The sequence below is a fragment of the Babylonia areolata genome, chromosome 13 (assembly GCF_041734735.1).
Source record: "Babylonia areolata isolate BAREFJ2019XMU chromosome 13, ASM4173473v1, whole genome shotgun sequence".
Lineage (NCBI taxonomy): Eukaryota > Metazoa > Mollusca > Gastropoda > Neogastropoda > Buccinidae > Babylonia > Babylonia areolata.
This window is the reverse complement of record NC_134888.1, coordinates 30,305,831-30,322,508: the sequence shown is the minus strand read 5'-3', so window position 1 is coordinate 30,322,508 and position 16,678 is coordinate 30,305,831. Positions and strand designations below refer to the sequence as shown.

The following is a 16,678-nucleotide window of genomic DNA, read 5'->3' as shown; positions in this document are numbered from 1 at the left end:
GACTGGCGCTGACTTATTCTATTGTCCTCTCACCATTGAGGCCTTTTAGGTATGGTTGGCTTGGTAATTTCAATGATAGATATCATTAAGAATGTTTTTCTGGATATACTTTTATCATACCAACCCCGTCCCCCTTGCAACTTCCACTCCGTGCCCCTCACTCCCCGCTACCTTCTCCAGCCCCCGTTTTATTTACTTGTTATCATTTGGTCATCTTGTATTTGTATTTTATTTCTTTTTATCACAACATATTGTGTGAAATTCGGGCTGCTGTCCCTAGGGAGAGTGCGTCGCTATACTACAGCGCCACCCTTTTTTTCCTGCCTGCAGTTATATTTGTTTTTTCTATCGAAGTGAATTTTTGTACAGAATTTTGCCAGGAACAATCATTTTGTTGTCGTGGGTTCTTTTACGTGCGCTAACTGCATGCTGCACACAGGACCTCGGTTTATCGTCTCATCCGAATGACTAGCGTCCAGACCACCACTCAAGGTCTAGTGGAGGGGGAGAAAATATTGGCGGCTGAACCGTGATTCGAACGAGCGCGCCCAGATTCTTTCGCTTCCTAGGCGGACGCATTACCTCTTGGCCGTCACCCCACACCTTTTAGTGTATGTTAGCGCGCGCGCATGTGTGTGCGTGTGTGTGTGTCTACTATCATTCCAAGTGAAAAGACAAAGATTGATGACCAACAACTCCACCACCAACAATCACATACGCGCAAGTACACACACGCGCGCGCGCTCGCTCACATACACACACACACACACACACACACACACACACACACAATGTGATACACACAGAAACACACACACACGCACACAGACGCGCGCGCGCACACACACACACACACACACACACACACACACACACACACACACACACAAACACACACACACTGTGATACACACAGAAATACACACACAAACGCACACACACACACACACAAGCTCCGGCACAGATTCCACAACATAGGGTCATCTTGAAATCGGCCTTTGATCAATGTAGCCTTTTTTATGTTAATCCCTTCTACAACGAATTTAGATGATCTGAATTGTCTTTGAATGCGTTTATTGCGTTAAGGTAAAAGATTGATTCCAGTCCATTAAAATAGAATCCAGTCATGCATATATTTCTTAAGCATATTTTGTGAAATACTCGTGTTATGCTGCTACTGTGCTCATGATCTTTGTAAGTAAATGTGACAATGAATTTTTTTTAAATCGTCAAACTCTAGTCTGGCTGGTTTGTTTAATGTTTATTTATTTATCCATTCATTAATACACTCATTAATATATCCATTTACTCTCTCTCTCTCTCTCTCTCTCTCTCTCTCTCTCTCTTCGAGGGATTTTTTTTTTGTATGAAATCTGCAACACTTACAAACAATCGAGTAAGGAAATAGACAACACAATGTCCCCTCTTCTGCACATACATACCTACCTACCTGCCTGCCTACCTACCTACCTACCTATATGCGTACATGCATATATACATGTATATATACCTACATAGGCCTACATACCTCTAGGGCTACATACTTATTATCGCCCTACTTTTTGAATTGTACATTATTGTATTGTATTACCTTTTGTCACGGTCAGATAGATGTATCTGCTACTGGTAACCTGGATCCTAGTACTACCTGTCACAGGGTCCAATTGCTGGCGACTAAACCAGCACCCCCACCAGTCCTCTTAGGAGGGTGGTGAGGAGGGTGGCTAGACACCCTGGTGGAATTAAATGACCCATCAAAGGGCGCCAGCTCTGGAGAGCTACCTGCGGCCACCTAGCTAATGTAGAAAACCCTGACAGAAAATCCGATGTGGAGCCCCTAAGGCGGTTGGATGGCAAACTTTGTCACTTTCCGGCAGCCCCTGCGGCCGCGTTGGCACCAAAACGTAACAGCCTTGCTGTTCCTTTGGATCTGTCAGCGAGGTGGAGAGGGAGGACAAGCTGCATGGGCAACAGCCTGTCTTCCATATTACATTGCCCAGACTTATATCCGTCCATCCATCCACTACTACTACTACTACTACTACTACTACATTTTGTCACGACAGATTTCTCTGTGTGAAATCCAGGCAACTCTTCTGCGCAACTGTCCCAAGCGAGCTGCAACTATTTTCGTGTCGTACCCCGAGTCACACAACGCCAGGCAAAGTAGTAGCATATATTTATCGAACTTGTGGTCGTCGTTGTCTCCAATAAAAAATAAAAAAAAAGCATCAGGACTGCTTCGAGACCCCAGTCTATTACCCTCACACACAAACGCATGCACGCGTTTCCACACGCATAATAAAAATTTATACACATACACAAACATGCATGCACGTTCACACACACACTCACACACACACACAGAGAGAGAGAGAGAGAGTTCCGTCATGAAATAAAGTTTTGACATCGACTGACACACACAAATTCGCTCTTCCGATCCACGAAAGTCTTGTAATGAACCAGAGTGAACAGCGATCAACGGGGAACAACCTCTGCAAGCACACGTTTTTTTGTTGTTGTTTTTAGCGATGCAGTTGTCTCTCTTTCCTCCGAACAAGAACCGTCATTTTTTTTAGGGACAGAGAGCACCGTTATTTTCCTGAATTTGCTCAACTGGGTGTCCCAAACACACACACACACACACACACACACACACACACCGTCTAATATTATTTTCCTGAATTTGCTCAACTCGGTGTCCCAAACACACACACACACACACACACACACCGTCTAATATTATTTTTCTGAATTTGCTCAACTCGGTGTTCCAAACACACACACACACAAACACACACACACACACACACACCGTCTAATATTATTTTTCTGAATTTGCTCAACTCGGTGTTCCAAACACACACACACACAAACACACACACACACACACACCGTCTAATATCATTATTTTTCTGAATTTGCTCAACTGGGTGTCCCAAACACACACACACACACACCGTCTAATATCATTATTTTCCTGAATTTGCTCAACTGGGTGTCCCAAACACACACACACACACACACACACACACCGTCTAATATCATTATTTTCCTGAATTTGCTCAACTGGGTGTCCCAAACACACACACACACACACACACACACACACACACCGTCTAATATCATTATTTTCCTGAATTTGCTCAACTGGGTGTCCCAAACACACACACACACACACACACACACACACACACACACCGTCTAATATCATTATTTTCCTGAATTTGCTCAACTGGGTGTCCCAAACACACACACACACACACACACACACACACACACACACACACCGTCTAATATCATTATTTTCCTGAATTTGCTCAACTGGGTGTCCCCAAACACACACACACACACACCGTCTAATATCATTATTTTCCTGAATTTGCTCAACTGGGTGTCCCAAACACACACACACACACACACACACACACACACACCGGCTAATATCATTATTTTCCTGAATTTGCTCAACTCGGTGTCCCAAACACACACACACACACACACACACACACACACACAGAAGATCGGCACGGCACGGCACGGCACACACGGTACACTCATAGTGGCAAGGTATCGTATATTTTTGGAATCGTCTACATGTCCTAGATGTCAAAATCATGATAATGTGTGAACGGCAGCTTTCTGCTGTTATTACGTGATTCTACCCACCCACGCGTCGAGAACGGCATCGTGATCAAGTTGTTTACAGAGCTAACCATGGACGGCAAACACCAACACACACACACAAACCCCAAAAAGAAGATATACACGCACGGCAAACAAAACACTCCACAACTCTTCACTCCAAACAAGAACCGTCATTTTTTTTAGGGACAAGGAGCACCGTTATTTTCCTGAATTTGCTCAACTGGGTGTCCAAACACACACACACACACACAACCGTCTAATATCATTATTTTTCTGAATTTGCTCAACTCGGTGTCCCAAACACACACACACACACACACACACAAGCGCGCGCACAAACACACACATTCTCCAGCTTCCACAACACACACACATACACACACACACACACACACGGCACGGCAAACACACACACACACCCATACACACAGAAGATATACACAGCACGGCAAACAGACACACACACACACACACACACACACACACACAGAGAAGATATACACGGCACGGCACGCCAAACACACACACTCACACACACACACACACACACACACACACAGAAGATATATACGGCACGGCAAACACACACGCACACACACACACGCACACACACACACACACACACACACACAGAGAAGATATACACGGCACGACACACACACACACACACACACACACACACACACACACAAAGAGAGAAAAGATATACACGGCACGGCAAACACACACACACACACACACACACACACACGATATACCATTCAAGTCTTTATTATTTTCAACGCCGTGTTCAGTTTAACGATACAGGTTCACCGAAGAGGGAAATAAACTTGTCATATAACATAACAAACCATATGGAAACTATAGTCCATCAGCCAGCAGGTTAATCGGTACCACTCATAGTGGCAAGTGTTATCGTATATTTTTGGAATCGTCTATGTCCCTAGATGTCAGAAAATCATGATAATGTTGTGAACGTGGCAGCTTTCTGCCTGTTATTACGTGATTTCTAACCCCACCCTACCGCGTTGAGAACGCGCACCGTGATCAAGCTCTGTTCTCCCAGAGCCTAAACCATTGAAGATAGAAAAACCATCATTGAACAAAAAAGTTGTATAATAGCATGCTAAACAACTTTTGTTCTTATAAGTATATCAAATTATTATTTGTTCGTGAAATGTAATGGCGTTTTGGGGATTTCATGAAACATTTACACAAAATTCGGCATGTCGTCTTTTGTCAAAGCTAAATCGTTAGATATAGGAAGACACTTTATGAAGCAAAACGAAGCGCATGGGACTTGTGAACAACTTGTATTCTCATAACACTGTCAAAATGTTGATCGTTTTGGAAAAGTATTCACTTTTGTCAGTGTCATCAAAGATTACGCAACATGACAAAATTCTCAGTTTGTGTTCTGCTCTGCCTAAATGGTTGCAAAGAAAAAAGTATTTACTAAACAAGAAGATGTAGAATAGCACGCAAAACAACTTTTGTTCTTATACATTTATCAAAAAATTATTTCGTTCATGAAGTGTAGTGCCGTTTTGAGGATTTCATGACAAAATTCACACAAAATGCGGCACTTCGTCTTTTGTAAAGGCTAACTAGTAAGATACAGGAAGACATATTTGAAGCAAAACGAAGCGCAAGGGACTTGTGAACAACTTTTATTCTCATAAAACTATAAAAATTTTAATCGTTTCGGAAAAATCATGGCTTTTGTGAGTTTTGCTTCTAAATATGTCTTCCTATACCTAACGATTTACCTTTGACAAAAGACGACATGCCGAATTTTGTGTGAATATGTTACGAAATCCTCAAAACGCCACTACATTTCAAGAACAAATAATAATTTGATATATTTATACGAACAAAAGTTGTTTAGCATGCTATTATACATCTTTTTTGTTCAATAATGGTTTTTCTATCTTCAATGGTTTAGGCTCTGAGAGAACAGAGCTTGATCACGGTGCGCGTTCTCGACGCGGCAGGGTGGGGTTAGAAATCACGTGATAACAGGCAGAAAGCTGCCACGTTCACAACATTATCATGATTTTCTGACATCTAGGGACATAGACGATTCCCAAAACATATGATAACACTTGCCACAATGAGTGGTACCGACCCCCTTAATTTGAGGGGCTGGCTGAAGGACTTATTATGGAAACTTCAACCAGCTGACGGATCAGGGAATTCACAATTCAGCATAACTACTCTATATGGAAACTGCCAGCCAACCGATCAGTAATTCATAATTCTGTCTGATATAACTAAACATATGGAAACTCAAAACTGAATCAATTACCGTACCGATTCCAATGTATTATCCACTGGAAATATCCTTGTAGCAGCTCTTCACATCGATCGCCGCCTAGGAGGCTACAGATGGTTTATTTGAACGGATTTAACTCTCTCCATACGAACGGCGAAAGAGACGACGTTAACAGCGTTTCACCCCAATTACCATCATCAAAATATTGCAAGCGGAAGGCTCTTATACTGAAGACGTGAATGTTGACAAAGAATACCACAATTCTGACGACGGAAGCTAAAGGTTGGGTCATTCAGACACTCACTGGACATCCGAGGGGTCTGTGTAGAGGAGAAGAGAGGACTGGCCGTACTGAGTGAGTTAAACATGGTTTTAGAAGTCAGTGTTTTCCATATAAACACAGAGTTAAATGATGAGACTCGTGCTTCACTGAATTGAAAAAAAAAAAAATCTTCATTTGAAATTTTCCTCGGTGTCTCCTGTACCACCTCACCGTGACGTCTTAGACTGACTCGTTGAGATTCAGATCCTGAAAAAAAAGAGCAAGATGTTCCTATTATGCTTCGTGTGGTTCCGAAAAAAGAAATCTGTATGGTAACATCGCACTTGATAATGCTCCGTACCATCTATTATCATGAGGAAAAACAGAACTATAATGCATCTGTGTATTCTAAATACCCCCCCCCCCCCCCCAAAAAAAAAAAATAAATAAAATAAAATTAACAATAGAACATAAAGATCAACTGGGTAAAACAAAAGTTTAAAACACTGCAATGAGTGGAATACATAAAGATCAACTGGGTAAAACAAAAGTTTAAAACACTGCAATGAGTGGAATACATAAAGATCAACTGGGTAAAACAAAAGCTAAAAACACTGCAATGAGTGGAATACATGGATATCAATTGGGAAAAAACAATCACTGTTGTCAGTCCATTTGCTTGCTGTCTGACAATCAGTCATCGAGGATCATTGAAAATATCAACTTCAGCAACAACAGCTACTACTTCTACTACTACTATGACGACGACGACGACAATGGCTACTAATACTACTACTGCTGCTGCTGCTGCTACTACTACTGCTACTACTGCTACTACTACTATTACTACTACTACTAGCACCAGCACCACTACTACTATGACGACGGCGATGAAAGAAAATGGTTATCACACAGACACTGTGACAACATGGCTATCACACTGACACAGGGACAACATGGTTATGACAACATGGCTATCACACTGACACAGGGACAACACTGACACAGGGACAACACGGTTATCACACTGACACAGGGACAACACTGACAGAGGGACAACATGGTTATCACACTGACACAGGGACAACATGGCTATCACACTGACACAGGGACAACATGGCTATCACACTGACACACGGACAACGTGGCTATCGCACTGACACGACAACATGGCTATCACACTGACACAGGGACAACATGGCTATCACAATGACACAGGGACAACATGGCTATCACAACATGGCTATCACAATGACACAGGGACAACGTGGCTATCACACTGACACAGGGACAACATGGCTATCACAACATGGCTATCACAATGACACAGGGACAACATGGCTATCACACTGACACAGGGACAACATGGCTATCACACTGACACAGGGACAACATGGCTATCACAACATGGCTATCACAATGACACAGGGACAACATGGCTATCACACTGACACAGGGACAACATGGCTATCACAACATGGCTATCACAATGACACAGGGACAACATGGCTGACACACGGACAACATGGCTATCACAACATGGCTATCACAATGACACAGGGACAACATGGCTATCACACTGACACAGGGACAACGTGGCTATCACACTGACACAGGGACAACATGGCTATCACACTGACACAGGGACAACATGGCTATCACACTGACACACGGACAACATGGCTATCACAACATGGCTATCACAATGACACAGGGACAACATGGCTATCACACTGACACAGGGACAACATGGCTATCACACTGACACAGGGACAACGTGGCTATCACACTGACACACGGACAACATGGCTATCACAATGACACAAGGACAACCTGGCTATCACACTGACACAACGACAACATGGCTATCACACTGACACAGGGACAACATGGCTATCATGTGTATGTGTGTGCGTGCGTGTGTGTGTGTATGTATGTGTGTGTGTATGTGTGTGTGTGTAGTCACATTTTGGTGTGTGTATGTAACATAGATATGTTTTATGTTAACAAAAGCGTTTTTGTAAAGCACCTAGAGCAGATTTCTGGATAGTGTGCTATATAAGTATCCATTATTATTATTATTATTATTGAACACATAACACATACTTCAGCCACAAAACAACATTCGTGACAAAGTCATGGAACAATCTGACATCCTTCAGCCACAAAACAACATCCATGACACAAAATCAAGGAACAATCTGACATCCTTCAGCCACAAAACAACATCCATGACAAAATCAAAGAACAATCTTAATCCATCAGCCACAAAACAACATCCATGACACAAAATCAAGGAACAATCTTACATCCTTCAGCCACAAAACAACATCCATGACAAAATCAAGGAACAATCTTAATCCATCAGCCACAAAACAACATCCATGACACAAAATCAAGGAACAATCTTACATCCTTCAGCCACAAAACAACATCCATGACAAAATCAAAGAACAATCTTACATCCTTCAGCCACAAAACAACATCCATGACAAAATCAAGGAACAATCTTAATCCATCAGCCACAAAACAACATCCATGACACAAAATCAAGGAACAATCTTACATCCTTCAGCCACAAAACAACATCCATGACAAAATCAAGAAACAATCTTACATCCTTCAGCCACAAAACAACATCCACGACAAAATCAAGAAATATGATTCCATTCTATACCCACAAAAACAACTCACGTGCCAAAATCAAGAAATAATATTACATACTGTAGCCACAAAATAACCTTTAGGACAAAATTAAGGCACAAGATTACATACTTCAGCCGCTAAACAATTTACTTGACAAAATCAAGAAATGATATTACATACTGTAGCCACTAAAGAACATACGGTACATAGTTTAGAAATAAGATTACATACTTCAGCCACTAAAGAAGTTACGTTACATAGTTTAGAAATAAGATTACGTAATTTAGCCACTAAAGAAGTTACGTTACACAATATAGAAATAAGATTACATACTTTAGCCACTAAAGAAGTTACGTTACACAATTTAGATATAAGATTACATACTTTAGCCACTAAAGAAGTTACATTACATAGTTTAGAAATAACATTACATAAATTAACCGTTAAACAAGTTAGGTTACAGAATTTAGAAATAAGATCATATACTTAAACCACAAAATTACTTGCGTGACAAAAATAAGAAAACTGCAGGAATACAGAAATGGTATATCAAGTTTCAGATCATCAGTTTTATTCCGCATAAAGCAAACACACACACACACACACACACACACACACACACACTCACACACATGCTCACACACACATACACACTCACTCACGCACACAACCACACACACACACACAAATAAATTCACACACAAAAATCATTACATAGTTTGACAAAAAGGTAGCACTACCAATGATTCTGGCTAATCGTTCATTGCTGTGGTCGTTGATCAGTTAGCCTAGCACACACCGCAGGACAGTTTACAGTGCTCTAGCATGTAACCGGGGTTTTCCGTACATTCCCCGTAATCTGCCCAGCCTGGACAGTTCCCACTATCATCAGTACAGGAGGGGCCTGAAATACAACACACACACACACACACACACACACACACACACACACACACATCACATACGCACCACACACACACACACACACACACACACACACACACACACACACACACACACACACACACACACACACACACACACACACACACACACAATCGCGTATGTTGAAAAAATATAGCAGGATGATCTATGCGAAAACTCACAACTCAATTAAGAGAGAGGAGAGTTGGGGGAGAGGAGGGGAGAGGAGGGGAGAGTTGGGGGAGAGGCGGGGAGAGTTGGCGAAGAGGAGTTGAGAGCTGGGGGAGAGAGAAGGGAGAATTGAATGGTCAGTTAGGGGAGAGGAGGGGAGAGTTGAGGGAGAGTTGGGGGAGAGGAGGGAAGAGTTGAATGATGAGTTTGGGGAGAGGAGGGGAGAGTTGGGGGAGAGGAGGGAAGAGCTGAATGATGAATTGGGAGAGAGGAGGGGAGAGTTGAATGGAGAGTTGGGGGGAGGAGAGAGGAGGGGAGAGTTGAGTGATGAGTTGGGAGAGAGGAGGGGAGAGTTGAATGGAGAGTTGGGGGGGAGAGGAGGGGAGAGTTGAATGATGAGTGGGATAAAGGAGGGGAGAGTTGAATGGAGAGTTGGGGGGGAGAGGAGGGGAGAGTTGAATGATGAGTGGGATAAAGGAGGGGAGAGTTGAATGGAGAGTTGGGGGGGAGAGGAGGGGAGAGTTGAATGATGAGTGGGATAAAGGAGGGGAGAGTTGAATGGAGAGTTGGGGGGGAGAGGAGGGGAGAGTTGAATGATGAATTGGGAGAGAGGAGGGGAGAGGAGGGGAGAGTTGAATGATGAATTGGGAGAGAGGAGGAGAGAGTTGAATGGAGAGTTGGGGGGGGGGAGGAGGAGATAGTTGGAATGATGAGTTTGGGGAGAGGAGGGGAGAGTTGAATGATGAGTTGGAAAGAGGAGAGGAGAGTTGGGGGAGAGGAGGTTAGGACTGAATGATGAGTTAGGGGAGAGGAGGGGGAGAGTTGAGGGAGAAGAGGGGAGAGCTGAATGATGAGTCCAGGAATCACAAACACACAGAAAAATTGAAATTCGGGCCAGAACTTCTGGTTTTTGTATGAATTGTATTGCATTGTATTGTATTGCATTGTATTGTATTACTCTTTTTTTTTTTAAATAATATATTTCTCTGTGTGAAAGTTGGGCTGCTCTCCTCATGGAGAGCGCATCGTTACACATGTTATAATTCTTGTTTATAACCATGTTATAATTCATGTTTCGATTCTTCGTCTTAGAGGTACTATTGACATTTTCAAGTTTTTGTCCTTCCACTTTAATGTCCCTTTTGAATCTGTTGGTGCTGTTGGTCATGATCTTTGTACTTTTCTGCACTGATATCCATGCTGTAGGCCTGTGATGTTTTGTCAAGGCTCTCGACAAGATTGGCCAGCTCCTCTTCATCGCCTGCTAGACCGTCAATGTCATCAGCAAACGGCAGGGTTGTGATGACCCTGCTGCCAATACTGACTGACCCTTCATGCACGTCCAGTACGTCAGTCATCAGTCTCTCCAGGAAGATACTTTAGAGTGTGGGTGAGAGAGGACAGCCCTGTCTGACTCCTACAGTCGTCTGGAGCCACTCGCCTGAGCTGCCATTGAGTACGACTGCGCTGGTGGCTCTGTCATACAGGTGTTCAGTGACTTCGATGAGGTTGGCACTGATGTTATACTTCCTCACGGTGTCCCAAAGTGCAGCGTGTCATAATACCCTGCCAAATGCCTTCTTGAAATATACGAATACGTTGTATAGATGTTGTTGATGTTCATGTTTTTCGAACATAATTCTCTGGTTGAAGATCTGCTCAGTGGAGCACAGTGCTCCTTCCTGCCCTGAAACCAGCCTGTTCTTTGGCGATGATGATGACTTCAGTTGTGGTTTCAGTCTGCTGAGTAGTATTTTCTGCACGACTATGCTGTGCTGACTGATGAGACCGATAGTGCAATAATTCTATCACTTTTGCAAGTTTTGCTTCTTTGAGAATTTCTTTTACTGTTTGATAAATCAAGCTGCAAAGTTTTATCACTTTCGTGTTTCAAAGTAACATTTTTGTCAAGTTCATGGGTTGATATGTTTTACTCGACTGTGGACTGTGAGACTGGTGTGGTTTGAAGACACATGTAATTTCCAATCGGACTGATAAAGATGTATTGTATCATACTGCTCACGTGCGCGTGTGTCTGTTATGTTAGAAATGTTAAAGGAATACAGAAGAAACACATCTCTATCGTATTCTACCCCAGTTCATCCTCACCTGCAGTGGTCCCAGAACCGGCAGGCGAGCACACATTACACGATACTTTACAGTGCCTCAGCATGTACCCGGGGTTTCTAGTACATTCCCCATAATCTGCCCAGCCTGGACAGTTGTCACTGTGATCAATACAAGGCCCTGAAACACAACACACACACACACACACACACACACACACACACACACACACACACACACACACACACACACACATATTATATATCTTAACACCGCCGCCGTGGCGAAGTGGTTAGCGTCGCGGACTTACGGCTGGGAGAACGCGGGTCCTAATCCCAGCGGAGGTGGGTTTTTCCGCCCACGGCCGGCTCCTACCCAGAGTTGAGTGTGCTATTGGCTTAAATGGGGAGACTGGGACCACACAGTCGAGTGTCATCCACTTCACGGATGCGTCTTTGGGTGTATTGCTCTAATTACCTGACCAACAAGTGTCTGTATCTCTCGAGCCTGGTTAACGCCGGGATATCATTATGACAGGAAGCGTAGAGTATAGACTTGTCACGCAGTCCCAAACCAAAATGGACCTCCATAGCAACATCGTCATCGTCACCCTCCTCCTCCTTCATCACCATCAATATAAACAAAAGTATGTGGCTTTCATGCCCTGCTCTCATGGTGACCTCAGTTTCGATACCCCTCATCTTCCGTGCTTGGGGTGAGTCCTGTCAATGTCTTCAGTGTCGGGGGGGGCTGTTGTTTGGGGGACGTGGTGGGGGTCTCCACTCTGGGAGGGACACTCACTCAGTCTGGCTCCGCGACTAAACCATTATTTTTGTTAGTGAGGGGCTCAGAACAGGCACAACTGAACACCACCGAAGTGACTCAGCAGCAGTGCAGGAACTCCTCTAGTGTGTGGCCTCCTGGCGACCTAACATCGATGGTCCACTGTGGACTGCCGACGCTGAAACTGTGGCGGACGAACACCGGTGTGGCCGTGTATGGGAGAATCTAACTGAACGGCGTGGGAGTAATGCCACTGAAACGGTGCAGGTGATGAGAGAGCGAAAAATAAATAAATAAATAAAATATATTATTATTATTATTATTATCATTATCATTATATATATATATATATATATATATATATATATATATATATATATATACACACACATACATATACATGTGATTGTCCGGCAGAGGGACAGAGGTGACGTTTCCATTACACGCTGCATGAGAGGAGCAGTCTGTTGGTCGGACCATCGCCTGGTACGCAGCAAGATGAACATCAGACTTGCATGCAAGTTCCAACCAGCCAGGCAGAAACCCCCTAGGAAGCTGAACATCCACCGCCTCCCTATCACCAAGGACGTGCTGCAGCAGCAAATCCAAGCAGCTCTCCAAGAAATTCCTGCATCGACTGATGTGGTGGTGTGTCCATCGAGATCGATGATGACCATCGTTGTCATCCAGATGGGGGATGGGGGATGGGGGGAGGGTGGTGGTGGGGTGGGGGGAAGGATGCTCATGAATCTATCTGTGAGTGCGCAGATGGCTGAATAGTCCAATCTGCGCACGAAATGTTCGCTGACAGTTGGGGCAGACAAAGACAGGCATATCATTGTCAGGGAGCTTGTTTGCCTGTGACTTTCTGGCCTGCCTCTTCTGAACAGCTGCAGCAGTCCTGTTGGCCTCGCACAACCTGGCGCCTTTGTGCACAGCAGCGCGCCATTTGTCACGGTCCACTGCAGATTCCTCCCAGGAGTCAGGGTTGATATCAAACGCTTTCAGAGAGACTTTCAGAGTATCTCTGAAGCGCTTCTTCTGACCTCCGTGTGATCTCTTCCCTTGTTGCAGCTCGCCATAGAAGAGCCTTTTGGGCAGCCGATGGTCTGGCATACGCGCCACGTGTCCAGCCCAGCGAAGCTGGGACTGCATCAGGATGGTGAAGATGCTGGGAAGGGTGGCTTTTGCGAGCACCTCTGTGTCTGGGGTCTTGTCTTGCCACTTGATGTTCAGTAGCTTCCTGAGGCATGTTGTGTGGAAGTGGTTCAGCTTCTTGGCATGTCGTTGGTACACTGTCCAAGTTTCGCAGGCGTACAGTAGTGTGGGGAGAACTACTGCTCTGTAGACCTTTAGCTTGGTCTCAAGACTAATGCCTCTTCTGTTCCAGACATTTGCATTGAGTCTACCAAAAGTTGCGCTTGCTCTTGCAATCCTGACGTTCACTTCATCGTCGATGGTCGCATTTCGTGACAGTGTGCTGCCAAGGTATGTGAACCGCTCCACCGCACTGAGTCTCTGACCGTTGACTGTGATGTTGGGCTCAACGTAGGGTTTCCCTGGGGCTGGCTGATGGAGAACTTCAGTTTTCCTCGTGCTGATGGTAAGGCCGAAGTTCCTGCTGGCAGTGGCAAACTTGTCGACGCTGAGTTGCATGTCAGCTTCAGATCCAGCGTTGAGGGCACAATCATCAGCAAACAAAAAGTCTCTGATGATGTCTGTCATGACCTTCGTTTTTGCTTGAAGCCTTCTGAGGTTAAACAGCTTGCCATCTGTTCGGTACTTTAGGCCGATTCCAACATCGCCATCTCTGAAGGCATCAGTAAGCATTGCAGAGAACATGAGGCTGAACAGCGTTGGAGCCAGGACGCAGCCTTGCTTGACACCATTTGTGACAGCAAAAGGAGCAGATGTTTCACCATTGTCCTGGACTCGAGCCTGCATGCCTTCATGGAATTGGCTGACCAAGGAAATAAATTTCCGAGGGCATCCGTACTTGGCCATGATCTTCCACAGTCCCTCTCTACTCACGGTGTCGAAGGCCTTAGTGAGGTCGACATAGGTGGAGAACAGATCAGCATTTTGCTCCTGACATTTCTCTTGCAGCTGCCTTGCAGCAAACACCATGTCAGTGGTTCCGCGCTCTTTCCGGAATCCACATTGGCTCTCAGGCAAATGACCTTGGTCAAGGTGTGCTGTGAGGCGGTTAAGTAGGATCCTGGCAAGTATCTTGCCTGCGATGGAGAGCAAGGAAATGCCCCGATGGTTATCACAGGCTTGCCGGTTCCCCTTTCGCTTGTACAAGTGAATGATACATGCATCTTTGAAATCCTGGGGGATCGTCTCTTCTTTCCACATGAGTGAGTACAGCTGATGAAGCTTCTCAGTCAGCACAGTGCCTCCATCCTTGTAGACCTCTGCTGGTATGGAGTCTGAGCCAGGTGCTTTGCCACTGGATAACAGACGGATTGCTTTCTGGGTCTCAAGAAGTGTTGGCGGATCGTCCAGTGCTTCGTTGATGGGGACTTGTGGGAGACGGTCTATGGCTTCATCATTTATGGAGGAAGGGCGATTTAAGACACTGTTGAAGTGCTCAGCCCATCGTTCGAGAATGTTCTCCTTCTCGGTGATCAAGGTATTCCCATCTGCACTGAGGAGGGGGGATGATCCTGAGGATGTGGGGCCGTAGACTTCTTTTAAGGCATCATAGAACCTCTTCATATCGTGCCTGTCAGCATATCCCTGGATCTCATCAGCTTTGTCACTCAGCCACTTATCCTGCATCTGGCGTAACTTTTGCTGAACAGTCCTGCGGATGGCATCATACGCATCCTTTTTTGATGTGGACTTTGGGTTGCTCAGGTGGGCTTGATGCAGACGGCGTTTCTCATCCAGAAGCTGCTTGATTTCATCACAGTTTTCATCAAACCAGTCTTTGTGCTTTCTGGTCATGGGTCCCAGGGTCTCTGAAGCTGTACTATAGATCAGCTCACGCAGGGTCCTCCAGTCAGACTCCACATTCTGGTTGTCCAGAGAGGCGGATTCCAGACGATCTTCCAGCAGCTCCACAAAGGACTGTTTGATGGTGATGCTTTTCAGCTTAGCGATGTTGAGCCGTTTTGGAGCCTTCTGGCCTTGGGGGCGTCTCTTGGGTTGGATTCGAATATTCAACTTCGAGACTACAAGACGATGGTCTGTCCAACACTCGGCGCCGCACATGGTCTTTGTTACACGTACATCTTGCCTATCCCTTTTCCTGACGATGACATAATCGATGAGATGCCAATGCTTTGAGCGAGGGTGCATCCATGACGTCCTGTTACGGGTGGGGAGGCAGAAAACTGTGTTGGTTATCAGCAGTTCGTGCTCTGCACAGGTCTGAAGCAAAAGCAATCCATTTGGGTTGCAGTGGCCCACACCGTGCTTTCCAATCACTCCATCCCAGGAGATGTAGTCAGAGCCAACTCTAGCATTGAAGTCCCCAAGAATGATGAGCTTGTCTGCTTTAGGGATGGCAGCAATGACAGAGTGAAGGTCCTCGTAGAACTTCGCCTTCACTTCATCCGGGTTGGTCATGGTTGGGGCGTAGGCACTGACAATGGTGAGGTGCTTCTGGCCAGATGCCAGTGGGAGTTTCATGGTCATAAGCCTATCGTTGACTCCCTTTGGGATTCCAGCTAGCTTGCTGACAAGTGCTGTTTTTACTGCAAACCATGCCAGCCTCTGTCGTCGTTGTTAGTGTGTTGATGTCAGAAGAAAGTTTGTGAACAGATCCCGTTGCACAGTGCTCCTTCGCCTGAAACCGAGTTTCTCGATGAAGCTTCAGTGGTTTGTCGCGATGTATTTTCTGACGAGTTCGGATGCTGTAACCCGTAGTGCATTTCATCACTTTTGGTTGTCGC

General features: G+C 44.9%; 1 protein-coding gene across 1 annotated transcript in view; it reads right to left on the bottom strand.

Annotated features, from left to right (window-relative positions):
* Positions 1 to 5,733: 5,733 nt before the first annotated feature.
* The window catches only part of LOC143288737 (uncharacterized), a 73,265-nt gene continuing 62,320 nt past the window's right edge, over positions 5,734 to 16,678 (bottom strand). Inside the window, exons 22-24 of the mRNA XM_076597362.1 lie at positions 12,036 to 12,173; positions 9,572 to 9,735; positions 5,734 to 6,452 (exon numbers count right to left, since the gene is read on the bottom strand). Of these exons, the coding sequence (XP_076453477.1) occupies positions 9,620 to 9,735; positions 12,036 to 12,173 (254 nt within the window). The 3' untranslated portion in view covers positions 5,734 to 6,452; positions 9,572 to 9,619. The remainder of the gene's footprint in view (positions 6,453 to 9,571; positions 9,736 to 12,035; positions 12,174 to 16,678) is intronic.